This window comes from Lissotriton vulgaris, unplaced genomic scaffold, assembly GCF_964263255.1.
Source record: "Lissotriton vulgaris unplaced genomic scaffold, aLisVul1.2 SCAFFOLD_1587, whole genome shotgun sequence".
Classification (NCBI taxonomy): Eukaryota; Metazoa; Chordata; class Amphibia; order Caudata; family Salamandridae; genus Lissotriton; species Lissotriton vulgaris.
The window spans coordinates 207,560-224,797 of record NW_028255807.1 but is presented as its reverse complement, the minus strand read 5'-3'; the positions used below and the strand labels follow the sequence as shown (position 1 = coordinate 224,797).

At 47.9% G+C, this 17,238-nt stretch overlaps 1 protein-coding gene across 2 annotated transcripts in view; it reads right to left on the bottom strand.

Annotated features, from left to right (window-relative positions):
- The window catches only part of LTA4H (leukotriene A4 hydrolase), a 260,821-nt gene that overhangs the window by 175,005 nt on the left and 68,578 nt on the right, over positions 1-17,238 (bottom strand). For both annotated transcript variants that reach the window (XM_086952056.1, XM_086952055.1), the window contains exons 3-4: positions 12,430-12,550; positions 689-757 (exon numbers count right to left, since the gene is read on the bottom strand). In XM_086952056.1, the coding sequence (XP_086808182.1) occupies positions 689-757; positions 12,430-12,550 (190 nt within the window). The remainder of the gene's footprint in view (positions 1-688; positions 758-12,429; positions 12,551-17,238) is intronic.

The window sequence follows — 17,238 nt, the reverse complement described above, 5'->3', positions numbered from 1 at the left end:
AGCAATAACTGGTTCCCAAGTGGCGTAATCTGGCACCTGAAAATGTTCAGGAGCAAAGTAGTGTGTAGGGACTTCATCAGCTAAGACAGGATCAAACATTATGGAAATGTTAGCACGCCCGAGAAATTGGAGATGAACGAACCCCTGGACTTCTTTCGACATCTAATGGAGGAATGTGAACGTAGCACACACTAGTTTGCTTGAAAGTGGAAAACCTGACCGCAAACGCTTTGTGGGACAACCACCACAATACAAATAGATGAGTGCAGCACTAGAGAAAAAACCTGGAACATAATAGTATTACTACTCCAACTCTTTCCCCCTTTCCTCCGTTAGTTCCTAGATAGTCACTGGGTAGCAGATTTCTGTCGTGTATAAAGAACACGTCTCATTGCTTGGATGTAAATGTATGATCTGCTCTGGCTTTACACTGCTGGTTTCATTCAACAGAACAACCTTGTTGCAATTAATGCTTTATATAACAAGTGGCTTCCCTCCCACAACTTCATACTTAAAACAGTTTGTTGTAATGTCTTGGTCTCAGAAACTGATTATACTCATTACAAGGGATATGCTATGTTAGTTCTTGCACCTTTATCCTTAAATACTGTACTGCAACGTGAAACTATTAACTGGGAATACAGCTGTATAGAAAATAAATGCCCCCATTTTTCACGGTTTCATTTACCTGAGCATAGTAAGTTAGTTTTGCTGAAGGCGTGTCTTGGCAAGGGATAATCGCTCTGCAATGGGTAGCCTGAGGATGCAAAAAAACAAGTTCCACATTAAATCATCCTGCGATTTAAAATACACCAACTAAATTTATACAGCAATAAAAGTGGCTGAGGAAAATATTGGGCAAAGGTAAAGACGAAATGTAAAACAAAAAGTACAAACAAGTCAATCTTTCATTATTATTGTACAACAAAGAATAAATGTGGTGTTCTCAGTGTGATGTAAAAAAAAAATTACGTAGACGTTTGACCAGATTAAGCCTTTTTCTCATCCAACTGTGCATCAGAAAATTTTACAGTAGGGAAACCTTTGTATTGTGAAGAAAAATAACTAGAAGATACCAAAATAACTCCAGTCATGAAGTACCAATAGGGAGGACAGAGGAACTGGTGGGCACCAGGAGTGTGTGAGAATAAAAAGGTGAGACGAAGGAGAGTGTGAGAGGGCGGAGAGTGTGAGAGGGTGGCAAGTGTGAAAGTGATTAGGCGACTAGGGGGAGAGAGAGAGTGGGTGAGTTAGGTGGTAGGTGGGAGAGAGTGGGTGAGTTAGGTAGTGGGTGGACGAGCGGGTGGGTGAGTGAGTTTTTTTGAAAAACGATCCTTTAGCTTTTGGTTAGCCATTACAGAAGTACATGTAGGACTCCACACAACACAATAAGAGGGGAGAGCTTGCAACATTCCTTCAAATGTGCCATTACGATTGTATGTCAAAAAGAAGAACTGGGAGCAACCGCACAGTGAAAGAACTACAGTAGCTGCATTCTTCTCTCTCAAATGACAGACTCTGTGGTCTGTAGAGGATCTGCTTTACGGCAAAGACAAGCCTCCGACAGCTAGTTCAAAGAATCGTCTTTCTATATTGAGGCATGAGGCAATGGAGGTTGAAAAACAACATTCATCATTATCAATCGACATTATGAATGAAATGTTGAAGCCCCGAGTAAAATACTTGAAAGCAACCAACATTCCTTTTAGATTCTCAAAGCATTCACATTTTTACAAACAGAGTTGACGGACTGACTGAATGAATGGGGGAAAGAACTTGGCAAGTTGTGGTATGGTGCTTTATTTCTATGCATCTTCTTAGACATAGCACCCTGTGTATAGATTTGAGTAGCACCATGGTAATGGAACCTGGTGATGAGTATTAGGAGTAAAAATGATCAGTTGACCTTACACAGCCTGCTAGATCGATGAGACCCTTTAACTTGGATTAAATCTTACTTCTTTATCAACAGAGGATTCCTCATTATTTAAGAATCATCTATTTTACACTGGCAACGAGGATGGGATACGAACCCAGCGTATTTCGGTCTTCAAGGATTTAATAAAAAATAAAGAAAATCTAGGGTCTCAACATCATAAAAGAAGTTCCTTTTAAAAAGACAGAAGTCCATCGTGGAAAACTTCACTGCACTCATCACTTTATTGTGTATTTACTGTGGCATTCGCTTCACTTGCAGGCACGCACACTAGTTTTATGTACAGGGGCACCACGCTTTGTTGCAGCATGGCACCCGCTTACGTATACACATGTAATGCTTGGCAGCAGGGGCTCTCCACGGCGCACAAGAGAAAGGGAAAATCCTTCAGCTGCATTTGATTTGATTTTACTTTGTAGGGCGCAGCTTGCCCACCTCCATTTTTTTTTCAAATAACTTGACTTAACTATTCAGTGCGGTGCCCATTTCACAAACACAGTGCTTCCTGCTTCAAAGCGCTATCTCCCCAGGTTCTCTCCCTCCCACCACCACAAACAGACTGCCGGTTTAATTCTCATCCCACCCCAGCTGCCAGTTCAGGAGTTCCTTATCAGCGTCAAGTCTCTCTACACACTCCGTGTCCCCCCCAGTCATGTCTCCCTATTTTGTTTTGCAGGGCGTGGCTCCATTTTTAAAAATAACTTTAAACTATTCAGTGTGGCGGCTGGGTCTGGTGTCATGTCTCGGTAAGTGTTGAATCTGTAACTGTTATGATTGTGTAGGATTTGGGGAGATGAGGTGATTTGCCTCATGTCTGCTAGTATTTTTGAAGTGGACAGAGGGGCCAGAACGACTTGTTACTCCAGTGAGGGCTTGGAGTAATCATCATGCATTGAGCAAACATTTTGCATCCAGTAAAGTTTGTGGTAAAACCGCTTTTCAAGTGCAGGCTTACAGCATCAGAGATGACGGTAAACAAAAATATGTTGTAAAACGGAAATAAACGACAAATGGTTTCAAGCCAACAAAGGTAATGGCCAATGCTCATGGGAGGGCATACATGTAAATGCTGGAAGGCACCTGGTTCTTGTGCTGCTTTAATTCCTCATTTTAAGAGCAGAACGTGTGCACTAAAACACATCTGTAACGCCAAGGCTGCTAGAAGGGTTCACCTTCTAGTTCTGCGCTCTACCAAAAATGAGCCCTAAAGTGGCAGTGTTCGTACCCCAATAATTCCTATGGCAAACCTCAGCCCTGAGTCATACTTGGGGTGGTCTCCCTACACTGCTGGTGCTTGCAGCCTGACAGTGTTTGAGGGTCCCTCGATGCACCCCTTAGAGAGGTTTCATGCAAGTGGTCGAGCTGTCATGTGATTAAAGATTGTGCATGAGTCCATGTTTCTCCCCTCCCCCCCCCCCCCCGACAAGCTGAATAATCCTTGCATACAACCACTGCACTCCCACAATTGTACAGTTTAAGGCCCTCAAAGCTCTTTTTACGATCTACAATTTTAACATATTCTTGCCGGAGCAGAGCGATTCACTTCTTTGACGGTTTACTTAGACATGAAATGCGCTCGGTTTTCTATGGGTGAAGCCAGCCGTGAGAAATCTACCTTTTTACCTCGCAAGAAAGGAGTCTTCTCCGAAAAGGATTCTTTGGGCACTCTTGCTGAAGGAACGGTACAGGCTTTACTAGGGTGCAGAAATAATGCATTTCCCGTGCTCATACCATGCCCACTCTAGTTTAGAGGCCCTTCTCAGAAAACTTTGTCAGAAGTGATGCTAGATGAAATCGTGGTCTAATGCTTTTTATTTTTCTTTCTTTCACTCTTAGCTTTACCTGGTCCTCATCTTTCGGTTACTCTCAAGCTCTGCATTTGTTTTTGACTGACCTTCTCTACTCTCTGCTGTGTGTGGACCGATCTATACTCTGCTACAGTACGAGTATTTCTGTATGTTAAACATTAATATACGCATACGTAAAGGTTGCACCCCCACATATGTGGGGGTGTGTCCCCCGGGCTCCAATTAATGTCCTTCTACTAGGAAGGTTACTTCAAGGTAATCAATAATGTAGATGAAAGTTTTTTCTGTTGAAACTTTTGGTGTTTATTTCATCTTGTTGTCATCACAAGGATATCGGGTTCATAGTTCTTCATTGCATTTCATGATTAAACATTTAAACATTCCCAATGCATTTCGGCAATGAACTTGCCTTCTTCCAAGGGATCTCTACAACAAAGGATATTATACGACATTCAATGTGGTTCTTGAGGAAAAAAAATGTTCATGACGGATGTGCTTCAACATAATCAGTGATAAAAGTGATGGTGAATTGTATACAACTTATGCCGGTAAACATGAATCCAATTCCAATTCCAAAAATTCTTTATTTCGGCCACAATGGGCCATAAAAGATACAGTAAAATATAGTACATAAATACACAGTAAAATGGAATGCATATGTTACAGAAGTATTTCCATATAAAAGGCTAGAGGATCTGCATGGGGTAAGGAACACAATGGCACCAATTCAGGGGGACATTTTCTTCCTTATTAGCCAAGCTGCCATTAGGAATTTTGACACCGCAAAGACAATATGTCCCAGGGTATTGGTTTTCATAACCCTGTATGCTTGTAGGTAATCACGAAAACCCAGGTTCCGACACAGCGGAGCAATCCAACGCTTCCTGGGATTCCGGTATGCGTGGCAAACAAACATTATGTGCAAGTCATCTTCGTTCTTGGTTTTACAGGAAGGACAGAGTTTGTCACCCCCAGGGCGCCATTTGTGAGTAAATACTTTAGTGGGGAGTGTGCCAAACCTCCATTGCAGGAACAATTTCCTCGCCAAAAGAGGAAAGATAAAATCCATAAAAGGTTCAAAGAGGTAAGAATTTTTGGACTCCATAAAACAACTCGTAAGGGTGCCGGTGCTGTGAGCATTATCCATATCAGCCAAATTTTTGCTTTTGTACAGCTGGGCAAGAGTTTTGCGTGTGATCCTTTGGCAGCCCTGAACTGGATCATCCCAGAGGTCTGGCAAATTCAAGCTGGACAATTCTGATTTGATAAAAGCCAGCCAGGGGATTTTGTTACTGCCATTCAACCTCAGTACATGGATAAGGTCCTGCCTATAATGATGCAGTTCCTCGGTGGACCATATCCGATGCCAGAACTTCACGGGTTTAGATGAAAGATCTTCAGCGATGGAGTGTAGGCCCAAATCCAATCTTAGGGGGAGCAGTGGCGTTCCCTGCGGGAGAGCAAGCAGGCGTCTCAAAAATGTATTTTCCACCGCTAACAATGCCTTCCCTGCTTTGAAACCCCACAGCTCACTGCCATACATGGCTGCTGCCTTCGCTTGTGTTCTATAGGTTTCGAGAGCCGGGCTTACAGGTTTAAAGGTGGATTTATTTGCCACCTTCAGGAGTGCGCCCGCTAACTGGGATAGCTTCAACCTTGATCTCGCTATCTGGGAGTCCCAGGCCAGGTTTTCTTGTAGTGTTACCCCCAGATAGACAAAGGTCGAGACCCTCTCAAGGCTAACTTCCCCCAGTTTTGGGTTGGGTCTGGTTCTGGCTGGGGGATTAAAGATCATAAACTTAGTCTTTTCTGTGTTGACCTCCAACCCATGTTGCTGACAGAAAAGGCCAAAACCATTTACAATCCTCTGGATCCCCATGGGGGATTTGGAAAGCAGGAGGGTATCATCAGCAAACATGATTGCCGGAACCCTCCTGCCTGCCAAAACCGGGGCGTCATTGTCCTCGACAGTGTCAAGATGTTGAATGACACTGTTAATGAAGAGGCAGAAAAGGGTTGGCGCCAGGACACAGCCCTGTCTGACTCCTCTGAGGACAGGGAATTTGCCCGAAAGCTTGCCATCCCTCCCACACCTTACTTGGGCATAGTTGTTCTCGTGAAGCCTGATGATAGTACTAAGAAGGTGTGGGGGCACTCCTAGCTGATGCAAAACCTCCCAAAGTTTCCCTCTAGGGACTAGGTCGAAGGCTGACCTCAGATCCACGAAGACCATGTACAGTCTTCCACCCTCTATGGTGACAGTCTTCCAATATAGGAGAAGAAGGCGGAAGATCTGATCCATGGTCGACGTGTTCTTTCTGAAGCCAGCCTGAAGGGGGGTCATGATGTCATTTTCCTCCACCCAGTCCAAGAGGTGATTAAGGATAAGGCGCGCAAAAAGCTTCTGGGGGACATCTATTAGGCTAATGGGCCTGTAGTTGGCGGGGAGCAGAGTAGATCCCTTCTTATGGATCGGAACAATCTCTGCCCCCAGCCACGACCCGGGGATTGACATACCTCCTATGATGGCATTAAAAAGAACAAGAAGGTATGGGCCCCAGATGTCCAGGTGGTGCCTAAACAAATCCCCAGGTAGCCTGTCTAGACCCGGCGCCTTCCCCGGTGGTAGTTGCTTCAGGGCTGCCTCCACTTCCCCCAAGGATAATTCCAATTCACGGTCCTGCATGCCAGGAGGCGCATCCAATGCTGTAACAGGACAAGGATTGGTTTCTTTATAGAGTTCCCCAAAATGGGCCTCCCAGACCTCGGGGGCAATATTGGGTTCTACTGCGTTCTTAAGTTCCCCTGTGCCATTGTTAACAAGAGCCCAGAATTTACGGGAGTCCCTAGTTTTTAGGGCATCACAAAGATCGTGCCAGTGGTTCCAGTCCCACTCGGTCCTGGCAGACGCCATCACTGTTTTATAGTGTTTCCTATGGGCACGCACCTCAGCCTTGTTTGACCCCTCTTTTATTGCAGCAATGAGCTCAGACTTTGCTGCCCTACAAGAGGAGGTATACCAGGTGGGAACACGGGTCTTTTTCTTTCTATTTGGCACCAGCGGGTGGAATACCTCAGCCAAATCTCTTACAAGACCCTGGTGGATGTCACCCAGTTTCTCATTATATTCCGGGGTTCTTGGTGCGTTTAGCAGTGCATCCACCTCCATAAACCTTGGGATTGCCAACCCGTATAATTTACTGATGGCCTCTTCTGAGCTCACCAGTTTTCCCCACTTAACCCGTCGCCTACTGGTTTTGAGGACCAAATCCCCCTCCTCTCCCCCTGAATTTCCTACAACTTTTCCCGCTACATGGGGAGGCCACTGGATATTTAAACACAGGGCGTTATGATCGCTATCCGACCTGTTTATTACCCTAAAATCGTGGACTTTAGGCCAAAGTGAGATATCCACCATGATGTAATCTAGCCTCGACTCATGACCCCTCCTATTAAAGGTACACACTGAGGGAGTATCGGAGATGGTGCGCCCATTACAAGCCCTCAGTGCGTAGTTCAGGGTAAGGGACATAAGTTGTATTACAAGGGGGGACCAGGCTTTAGGATAAGGGGAGGACGAAGGTGGGACTCCCCAATAATCGTCTTCAGCCGTGAGGGCACCCTCCGACATGCCCTCCAGGGGTTCAAAGTGGCAATTGAAGTCTCCTCCTAGCACCACCTTGAGGTCTCCCGGCAGCTGCCCCAGGAAGGAGGAGAGGTCGTTTAGGGTGGGGGATTCGTCAGGCGCGGCAACCGGACGAGAGTAGACATTCACAATGGCCCATGATGGTTTACCAGGCCATGTGAGCCGAACACACTGGATGTCCCGCGAGGACGTAAGTACCTGTTCCGCCTGGCATCCAGTGTGACTCGCAATCCAGATCGCCAGCCCGCCCGACGGCCTCCCCCTCCCACCCCATTTGGCAGGAATCTCAAATACGTCAAACCCATTCCTGGTTACAGTGTCCCGTGCCCAAGTTTCTTGAAGGAGGAGGATGTCGCTACTGGCCAGTAAATGGTCCCACTCCGGTGTGCCTTCCTTGTTTGCAATACCCGCTACATTCCAAGAAACAATTCTCAGTCCCTGGTCTGTGGGTAGAGCACCTTGACCATCAGTAGGGGATTGCATATAGTCGGTAGGTGGACCAGCCAGCTCGACCCCCCCGGGTTTCAGGATGTGGCCAGTCCCAGCGTTGTGAGAAGTCCCCTGTAAGCCCAAACTGTCACCGCTGTTAGGTGGTCGATCACTAGCGTTACCCTGCGGGGCGTATTCTGTTGCGGGGGCTGCAGTCATTCCCACCCGACTTTGCTCTTTGCCTTTAGCATTAACCAGGGAGCCAGGTTCAGCTACGGTGGTTCTGCTCTCACCCACCCCCCTGAGAACCTCATCTACCATCTTTCCCGCGCCCGACGAGGTGTCACTGATTTGTAGTCAGTCGACCTGGTCTAGGCAGGAGAATCTGTTGTAATGTATGAAACTTGCCTGGGCATGCGAAGGGTGGTGCCTTGGTCTGTAGCGTGAGCCATCCACAGCATAGCCCACCCTAGTCCACCCCTTCTCCCCCCTTGCCTCTGTGCTGCTTGCATTTGGGTAGAAGTACGAGAGGGGGACTAGTTCTATGTTGGACTTGTCAGGCCTAGCAAGCCAATTAGAAATATAGTTGGCTACATGGGGGCTTTTAAAACTTATGATGATACAGTCCCCAGCCTTGTTCTTTGGGGTGTAGCCAATCCAAGGGATCCTCCTAGCCATCAGGACCTCGCCTTTCAGGTTAGGGGGCAGCGGTCTGTTGATACTAAGCCAGCTTATCACCTTGTTACGTAACGAGTCTTGGGGCTCCCTCATATCACCAGTTAGCTCAGGTACTCCCACCATGATTACCGTATAAGGGACCGCTTCTGGGGGCAGGTTGACCACCCTACGCCTGTCACACTGGGGAGCAGGACCATCAGTAGTGCCATTTGTAGGGATCTCGGCTCCCCCAGTCTGTGGCGCTGGGAGTTGCTTTGATCTCCTTGGGGCCGGGACAGGGGGCCTGGGCGCCGAGGGCAACAAAGGGGGCGCCTGGGGAACAGGCGCCCCGACCGTGCCCAGCAGTACCACATTAGCCCCCTGTGATGGTGTACCGGACCGCAGGCTATTCGCCAGGGAGGCCCGGGGCACCGGAGTGGGATTGGTCATATTTCTATCTATCCCGGGGCTTTTCCTTGGGTGACTGCTTTCCAGGGCCTTCAATCTGGACTCTATGGCGTCCAGTTTAGCTGCAATAGGAGTTAACAAATTCCTCATAATGTCAGTGAGTGTATTGACTAATGAGTCAGTGCTGGTAGAAGTAGAAGTCGCCCCACCAAAAATGAAAGGGCCCGCGTGCAAGGGTAGGGAAGCAGGAGCTGGAGAGCCCGTGCGAATCGGCCTGGACCCTGATAGGTTGAGGTCAGGGGAGGCAGAAATGTCTATGCTATCAGTCTGATTTAGCTCTACTATGTCCACTTTGGCCCTCTTTGCCTTCTTTGCTTTCCTAACCCTTTTCCTTTTGGGGGGGTGCTGTACTATGCTACCTACATCATCTATGGGCAAGTCAGCCTGACCTGCATCTTGTAAGACTGTTCCTCTGCTTTCCGGGATAGTAGTGTGATCAGAGATCCCAGATAGCCGGGAGGAGTTCCTGTCCCTCTGGCTCAAGGGAGTTCTTAAGGGAGTTCTTAACTGCTGAAGGACCGACTCAATCGTCTGATCGATGCTGTCCATTAGTGACATGTGGGTGGCATCCAGTGTGAGCGGTGTACTTGCCTCTGTAGAAAAGGTATCCCCCTGATCCAGGAACACACTTTCCGGGCCCATCTCAAGGTGGGCCTCAGGGATTGACGAGCACTTACTAGCTAGATTACTCGTCTTTGGGAAAAATTTGTCCAGAGTGCTTGTACCTTGTTGGGCAGACTTGCTTCGTGAGGTTCTGGTCGCCATGATGGATTTTGTAGGGGGAGGTGAAGAAGACCCGAGGCGTCAGAGGGGTGGCCCGGTCCGGTCTCTGCCGGCCTCTAACGGCCTAGAACGGCCCGCTCTTTGCCCGGTCTTCGCCCCGGGCTACGTCCCGCGCGCGTCCCGCGGTCCGCGGTCAAGCCCAAGCTCATATAGAAGGGTTCCCAAGGGGGCGTGGCACTGGGAGGGGGCGCGGCTCCCCCGGGAAGAGGACACAGCTGTAGGTGTTTCAAGCTGGACCTCGCAGTCCCGGGGCCGCGCCTCTCGCCTCCTCTGCGGCCTCACGCCTCCCTCCTCTTGCTGGCAAAGGTGTACAATGGATTCCCAGGGCAAAGCTACTCCTGTAGCGGGACCACACAGGCAGGCTTCTTGACACACGGAACTCCTCTCACGAGCGGCACCCGCGAAGCGGGGGCCGCAAGGAGTAAAGAGCAGGCAGATGGGGGCGGGCACTGGGAGGGGGCGCGGCTCCCCCGGGAAGAGGACACAGCTGTAGGTGTTTCAAGCTGGACCTCGCAGTCCCGGGGCCGCGCCTCTCGCCTCCTCTGCGGCCTCACGCCTCCCTCCTCTTGCTGGCAAAGGTGTACAATGGATTCCCAGGGCAAAGCTACTCCTGTAGCGGGACCACACAGGCAGGCTTCTTGACACACGGAACTCCTCTCACGAGCGGCACCCCCAAACATGAATCAGTGTAAGTGGATACATTCATAACAAGGTGATTGTACGGGGAAAAAAACGTGCCTGACATTGGTTACTAAACAACGGTTGCTGGTGCTGCTAAATGGGCTCGATAAATGAAAGTTCTGTGCTCGGGTTTAGCAATGTCTCAATGAGTGTGTTCCTTCAAGTAAAAAACGTTTGTTAAGTCTTTTCAAAGAAGTGCATTGAAAACGTGCATTAACTGGCTATCTTTTAGTGCTGGTTAGTCAAAGTAACGAGGCTTAGAACGCTTGAGTGCGGGCTCTGGGTTCTCTGTGTGACGTGGCATGGGAGGACCTTCCCCAATTTGGATTAGAGTAGGAGACGGACCAGTTCCGTCATGTAAAACAGCAGACAGCGCACACTGCGGGAAAACATTATGAATATTAAATGGACAAGATGTAGGATGTTACCACGCGAACAAAAAGATCGCGGTACATCACAACGCAGCTTTTACAAAGCAAGTCGTTACCACGACTTGCACTGTAGGGTGCTGGACTTAGGAATAGTATAATTTCCTATTCCAACTCCCGCCTACGTACAGTAGGGAAGGTGTTGGAATAGTAAATCTACTATTCCATAGTCTAGAGCACCCTCCAGTGCAAGTCGTGGTAACGACTTGCGTTTTAAAATCTACGTTGTGATGGCACTGCGGTGTTTTGACCGCGTTGTAAAAGTTGTTTACCAATGGGCAGAGTTTTAAGGGGACTGGAGGAATGGGTGTGCTTCTGGAACACCCCACCGCTATTATGTGAAGTATTGCAATAGCTAGGATGGTAATGCTACCCAGATGTCTATATAATTTGCAATATACTTTGTCACTTGTCACGTTCTACACTTAAAGCACTGGACAGCCTCCTGATCTCATGGTGTGGGTGGGAAAAAAGAAGCAGAGCATCATTGGAGGTACTCAATAAGCATAAAGAGGAGAATGGAATGGGGTTACCTGATCTAGAGTTATATAATATGGCGGAAAACTTCAACAAGCTGTAAAATGGTGTGATGAGACATAAGTGGGAGAAAAGATAGCTAAGCAGCAGGCTAGCCGGAAGTAATCTGAAAAACTGCTTATGAGGGACAGAAGAGCCTTGGTACAGGCTTCGTATGCGGTAGGGCACACAGCAGTCATATGGGAAGACATGGTTAACCAAAGTTTACCTGCTAGAGACTTGAAGGTATGGTGGGTAGTCCTTTCATAATCTATCAAGAGAAATGTCAGTAGCTGATTGGAAGGTCTTTTGGCTCAGTGGACTAAAGCAGCCACTGCAGGGGCCTGTGTTCGACCTCATGGTCACAGGTTCAAATCCCAGCAGGTCCCCTCAGCCTTTCATCCATTTGAGGTTGATAAAATGAGTACCATTGAGTTGGGTAATAATAAACATCTGTTATTCAGCGCCAGGACACCTTTGGGTAATCGTGTGCTTTACAAATACACCGGTTATGTTATGGAGAATGTAGAACCCTTTGAGATTTATACCCTCAGGACAAATTTACAGGCAAAAAGGTCTGGGATGGACTGACAGTTTCTTCAATATGCCAAGCTGGCATGTATGGCTAAGGGGATAGGGCAGGGGCTTCCTAAGACACCAGATATAGCTGGAACTGCAGACAGGAGTGCCAACAAATATTCTCACATGTATACACAACCCTTATACAGGATAGATGTAACACATCACAGGCAATCAGATAGCACTGGGATACAGGTCTGGAACCCCCACTAACTGATAGCAAGTGAAGGATAGTATGTGCCTATGAGCAGGAGGTATCTAGCAATGCACGCTCCAAGGTAATACAGTTTCATTTTGGGTACCCGCACATTTGTTCACTCTGCGTGGTCATCCTCAAGATTTAAACACACATCCAATAGTCAGCACTCTTGTTTTACACTCATTTAAAAATATCGATCTGAAAATGTTCCTGTTGATTACATGCTCAATAACAATTTAAACTATGGAGTGCTTATATTTCTTACCATTCTGTAATTGAATAGAAAAATTGTTTGTCACCTGGCACTGGCTGAAGAGATATGGATGCTTCTTTCCAGCAGTAAGTTCTGGAGCAAGCCACTGCAGCGCAGATGATTTGGGTGACGTGTCATATGAAATTTCCACAATGGCATCTTGTCCCCTGTATAAATGACATTACTACAATTAAATACACAGCATTAAAATGTAATAAATATATTGCAGCTATTTAAATGGAGATGAGATTTAGGCTCAATTCTGTGATCCACAGGTCACAGAAAATGTACTACCAACACTTTGGAGTAAAAGCAACAACTCTTAGACTGGCATGTGTGGTATGACACACAACAAAAAGTTCGCCAATAATTAGTATGCAATTATCCTATTTTCTTCTTCTTAGGTCGAGCCTAGGCAGCATGCATGCATGCTCTGTCTGCAAGACCTGATGTAAGCAGTATGGCAAGAGTAATCCCGCCTGCTGCTTGCAAATGGGTCATTTATGCGTCACTCTGGTTTCCGAGCTCCCTATTGGTTGCTCCTCTGATTCATCACTTTCGTTTTTACGGAAGCAGCACCAACCAACTACAGTTTTTGCGCTGCACTGTACGTATGTTATGTTTAGGGACTACTTGTTTTTAATCATGGCACGTAGCATGGCGCCTTGTTTCGTCATTTTTTTTCACTTTGGCACCCGCTTCACGGGATGCCATGCACATAAGCCCGTAGCTTCTGATTCCGGCTATCACTCCACCTGGTTTAATTCACTTCCCCCACGTGAAAGAATGGCTCCTGCTTCCATGACACTAGCACAGACAGCTCTACAATGTATGTGTTCACAATGTGTTAATACTATCACGTATAGCGCTGCATACAAAATGTATGTTCAATGCTTATAGACAACTATCATTCGCTGTGGCGGCTGTTAGGGTCACTTTTGCAATGAATTATGGATGTGCCGGATTCACCATATTTTTTTTTCAGATTTCCTTCAGATTAAAGACTGAAATTCTACTGATGACCGACAGATAGCTGCCCTCTGCATTAGGTTGTCATCCCTGCTGTTAGGATGGCTTCGAACAGCGCCTTGGACAGCTGTGACGTCTCCCCTGGAGCCCCGCCCAGTTTAAGGAAGGTGACCCTTCACAGCCCTGGTTTGTCATGGACAGAGCGAAGCAGCAGAGCAACAAGCTGAGCTGCAAGTAAAAACAAGCATTTACAATGCAATGGTCTCGGCATTATTAAAGGTAGAGCTATTGGCATTGCTCAAGACATTTTTTTTTTTAAATCATAAATAAATGGCACTCTCATTTACAATGCCAATAGCTTAATCGCTCGCAAATGCATGACCTATTGCATTTACACCCACACAGAGCCACACACACAAAGCCACCCACACACACATACAGAGCCACTCGCACAGAGCCACAGACACACACAGAGCCACAGACACACACAGAGCCACAGAGACACACACAGAGCCCCACACACACACACACAGAGCCCCACACACACACACACACACAGAGCCCCACACGCACACAGAGCCCCACACGCACACAGAGCCCCACACGCACACAGAGCCCCACACGCACACACAGCCACACACACACACAGAGCCCCACACACACACACACAGAGCCCCACACACACACACAGAGCCCCACACACACACACAGAGCCCCACACACACACAGAGCCCCACACACACACAGAGCCCCCCCCCACACACACACACACACACAGAATCCCTCCCCCATCCTCCTGATCAAGCTCGCCCCTGGAGCCCAGATGTTGATGGTTTGGGGGCAGAGTTTGGGGATACGAGCGGGGGTTCATGCTTTCTGTTGTTTCTACCTCGTGACACAAACTTCATAAAATCAGAAGGAATAGAAATCTCCCACCACCAGGTAAGTTGATCCCCATAAGAGACCCCTGGGACGAGAGCTTTATAACCCCCATGTCCCGGGATGGGTTGTGATGGGATAGCTGTGTTCAGACCACTAGAAGGGGATTCAAACAGACATCTAAGATAAAGAGCGGCACAACCTGCCGTGCCACCAGAGAGCCGAGCACTGAACCACAGATGACACAGGTACTCCAGGGCATTCGCACGTCATTCAGTAGTTATCCCTGGCGCCCCTAATCAGCAACCAAGTGCATTGCGAAAAGCACGCCTGCCCTCAAGCGCCTTACAGAGAACCTGGGTGCCCCAGAACCCATGCAACCCAGAGAGAGTGGCGCAGGGCCCACAGCAGGGATGCACTCGCGAGAAGAAACCCCTGTACTTGGAGCACATTGACCCCCAACAAGCGCAGGAATTAATCTTTCCAAAGCACTGGATCACTTTCGTCCATCGATGTCTGGGTGGGCTCTGTGTTGACCGCAGTGCTAAATGCGTGTACATTGCCAGCCTTGCGGTACAGGTCTATGTGGCTGTGTGCAGTGCCCTCGCGGTCCTCATTCTAGTGCCCTACTGTGAGCAGTCCTTCTGGAGAGCCCTGTGAGGGGCAGCCCTTGCCATTCTCAATCTTACTAGCATGAAGTTCGTTACATTGGCAGCCTGCTTTTGACTCTGCCGGGAGGTCCTAGAATGCATCGTTCCTTCTCTTCCTTGGGCCTGGAACTATTGAGGCTCGCGCCACAGCACTGCAGAAGGGAACGGGGGTAAAGTGTGGGTGCTGACGTACGGTACTGCTGGTGCTTTCAGCATTGGGTGTGTTTAAGGGAAGCCTCTGCTGCTTCTGCTGTGTTATGTACACCGGGTTCACACCTGTGCCAAGACTCCCGTGCTGTTGCTCTTGTCATGAACCTGGATGTCCTGCTTCATGCCACTTCTGCAGCTGTGAGGCGCGTGAGAAGAGCTTGTCTTGTCCGGTAACTGTACTTTGTATGACCCGCAGTGACGCTTGTATTGTCACATGCTGCACCCGAGCTCGTTGCGCTACGGAAACTTCCCTTGTCACATAGAGTACCAGTGCTGTGTTCTAAAGAAGCTCAGGGCTTTAAGTGGGCCGGGTTCGGGCGGTGCTCAGCACTGGCAGTTTTTAAAAGATGGTACTGTAATGAAATATCCTGTTGATCAGTGTCACCCTTCACTGCCTTTGATTAATAGTTCTTTAATAGTCTCTCGTGTCAGAACTGAAGCTTTTCAATGTTATGTACAAAGAAGCTGTAGTTGGTGTTTATTTACCATATGCAACTCACAACCATTGACAATAGTCTTGGCTTGTTGTAGGTGTATGGTCACTTGTAGTATTATATATATATGGATGCAATGACTGAAACAACAAAATTCCAGTCAGGCAGCACACGATGCTGAGCAGAGATTTTTAGTTTAGGTGTTTTGAGCTACGCTTCTTCGAGAGTCTCTACCGCCCCCAATACTTTTTTAATTCCACTTAAAGCCCCGAGAAAGCTTGTCCTGCGTCATGCTACACTTGTGCTGAATTTTAGGGAAACAGATCATATCGCTTATCATAGACCATGTGCGAGCTGTGTGAGTGCACTGTTCGAATGAGCGCTCTGTGCCTGTGCTGTGTTTTAGAGGTTTGCCCGGCCTCTGCAGCAGCTGACGGTAGCAGACAAACCAACCACGCAGTCCATGGCCTCGTTCTTTCCAACCTATAAACTGACAGGTAGCTCAGCATCAGAAACTACCCAAATGACGAAACTAGCAGGAAACCCAGGCTCCATACACCAGCTCACACGCAAACTTCATGCAGTTACTACCACACTCCATGAACACAACCGTACGCTTACGCAAACCATCCAGGCTCACACCCGACACACGTAGGGTTACAAAACACATGCTTTTTGGACCTCTTGCACGAATAGATAAACACTCCTCCTTATGGCATGCAATACGTTCTCCTCAAACAGGTAGACTCGCAGCATTGTCTCGTTTCCCAGGACAACGCTTAACTAGCTTCTCCATTCCATGTTTTTGCTTTGCATTCTGGGGCTTGTAGTCTTGTTAGTCCCATTTTAAAACTAGGACTACAAGTTCCAGTTTAGAAAGAAAGCCCAAGAAAATAGGCAGCTATTTACTTGCACCGTCTTTACATTTCCTGATCAGTATTTCCACGCACACACGCATTGCTAAAGTATAAAGAACCTGAGCCTCTGTCTTCACCGAGACTAACAGATATGCTAAACTTAGCGAGCACGCCCACCAAACACATTACACCTTCAACCATATGGAACGAATTCCACTCCTACGCAAAACCAGAGATGCTTCATTCTCTGCAGCCTGTTTCACCAATGGACAACCATGTGATTCCGTCTCAAATCAGTAGTAAGACCGGATCCCCTTAATATCCACAGCCCACCCATGCCTAAGAATCCGCACCGACTGTTCCACCTCTCTTCAGAAGAGATGCTCCCGGTATTAACTCCTCCTCCACACCATCCTGAAAAAAAAAATGAGGCTGGACAGACAGACTCTTCCCCTCTTTCACAATTCAGAGCAACACCCTCCACTTTACAAACATTCGTTTTCCGTGCCGCGCGCTGCCTGCAGAAGTTTCTGGGCACCCAGAGTCTCGTGCTTTGTTTTCCGGGCTTGCGTGCTGTTGCCTGGAGCAGATTCCGATAAGGGAAGGGCCCGTGCAGCGCCGTACCAATGGAGCAGAGGAACGCCAGCACCGCCTTGCGCGCTTTGTTAAACTGAAACCTGTGTGAACACCACAATTTAAGGTGTCTTCCCTACGTCACAACCAGTTTAATTAAAAAAAAGTTATAAAATTACCACGCTTGGACTGCTTCTTCGCGAGAATGAAAGCCTACGGGGAGCAACAGCCTCTTCCTCGTTCCTCCAAAACGAAAAAATGGCGGCCTCAAGCTTTCCGAAAT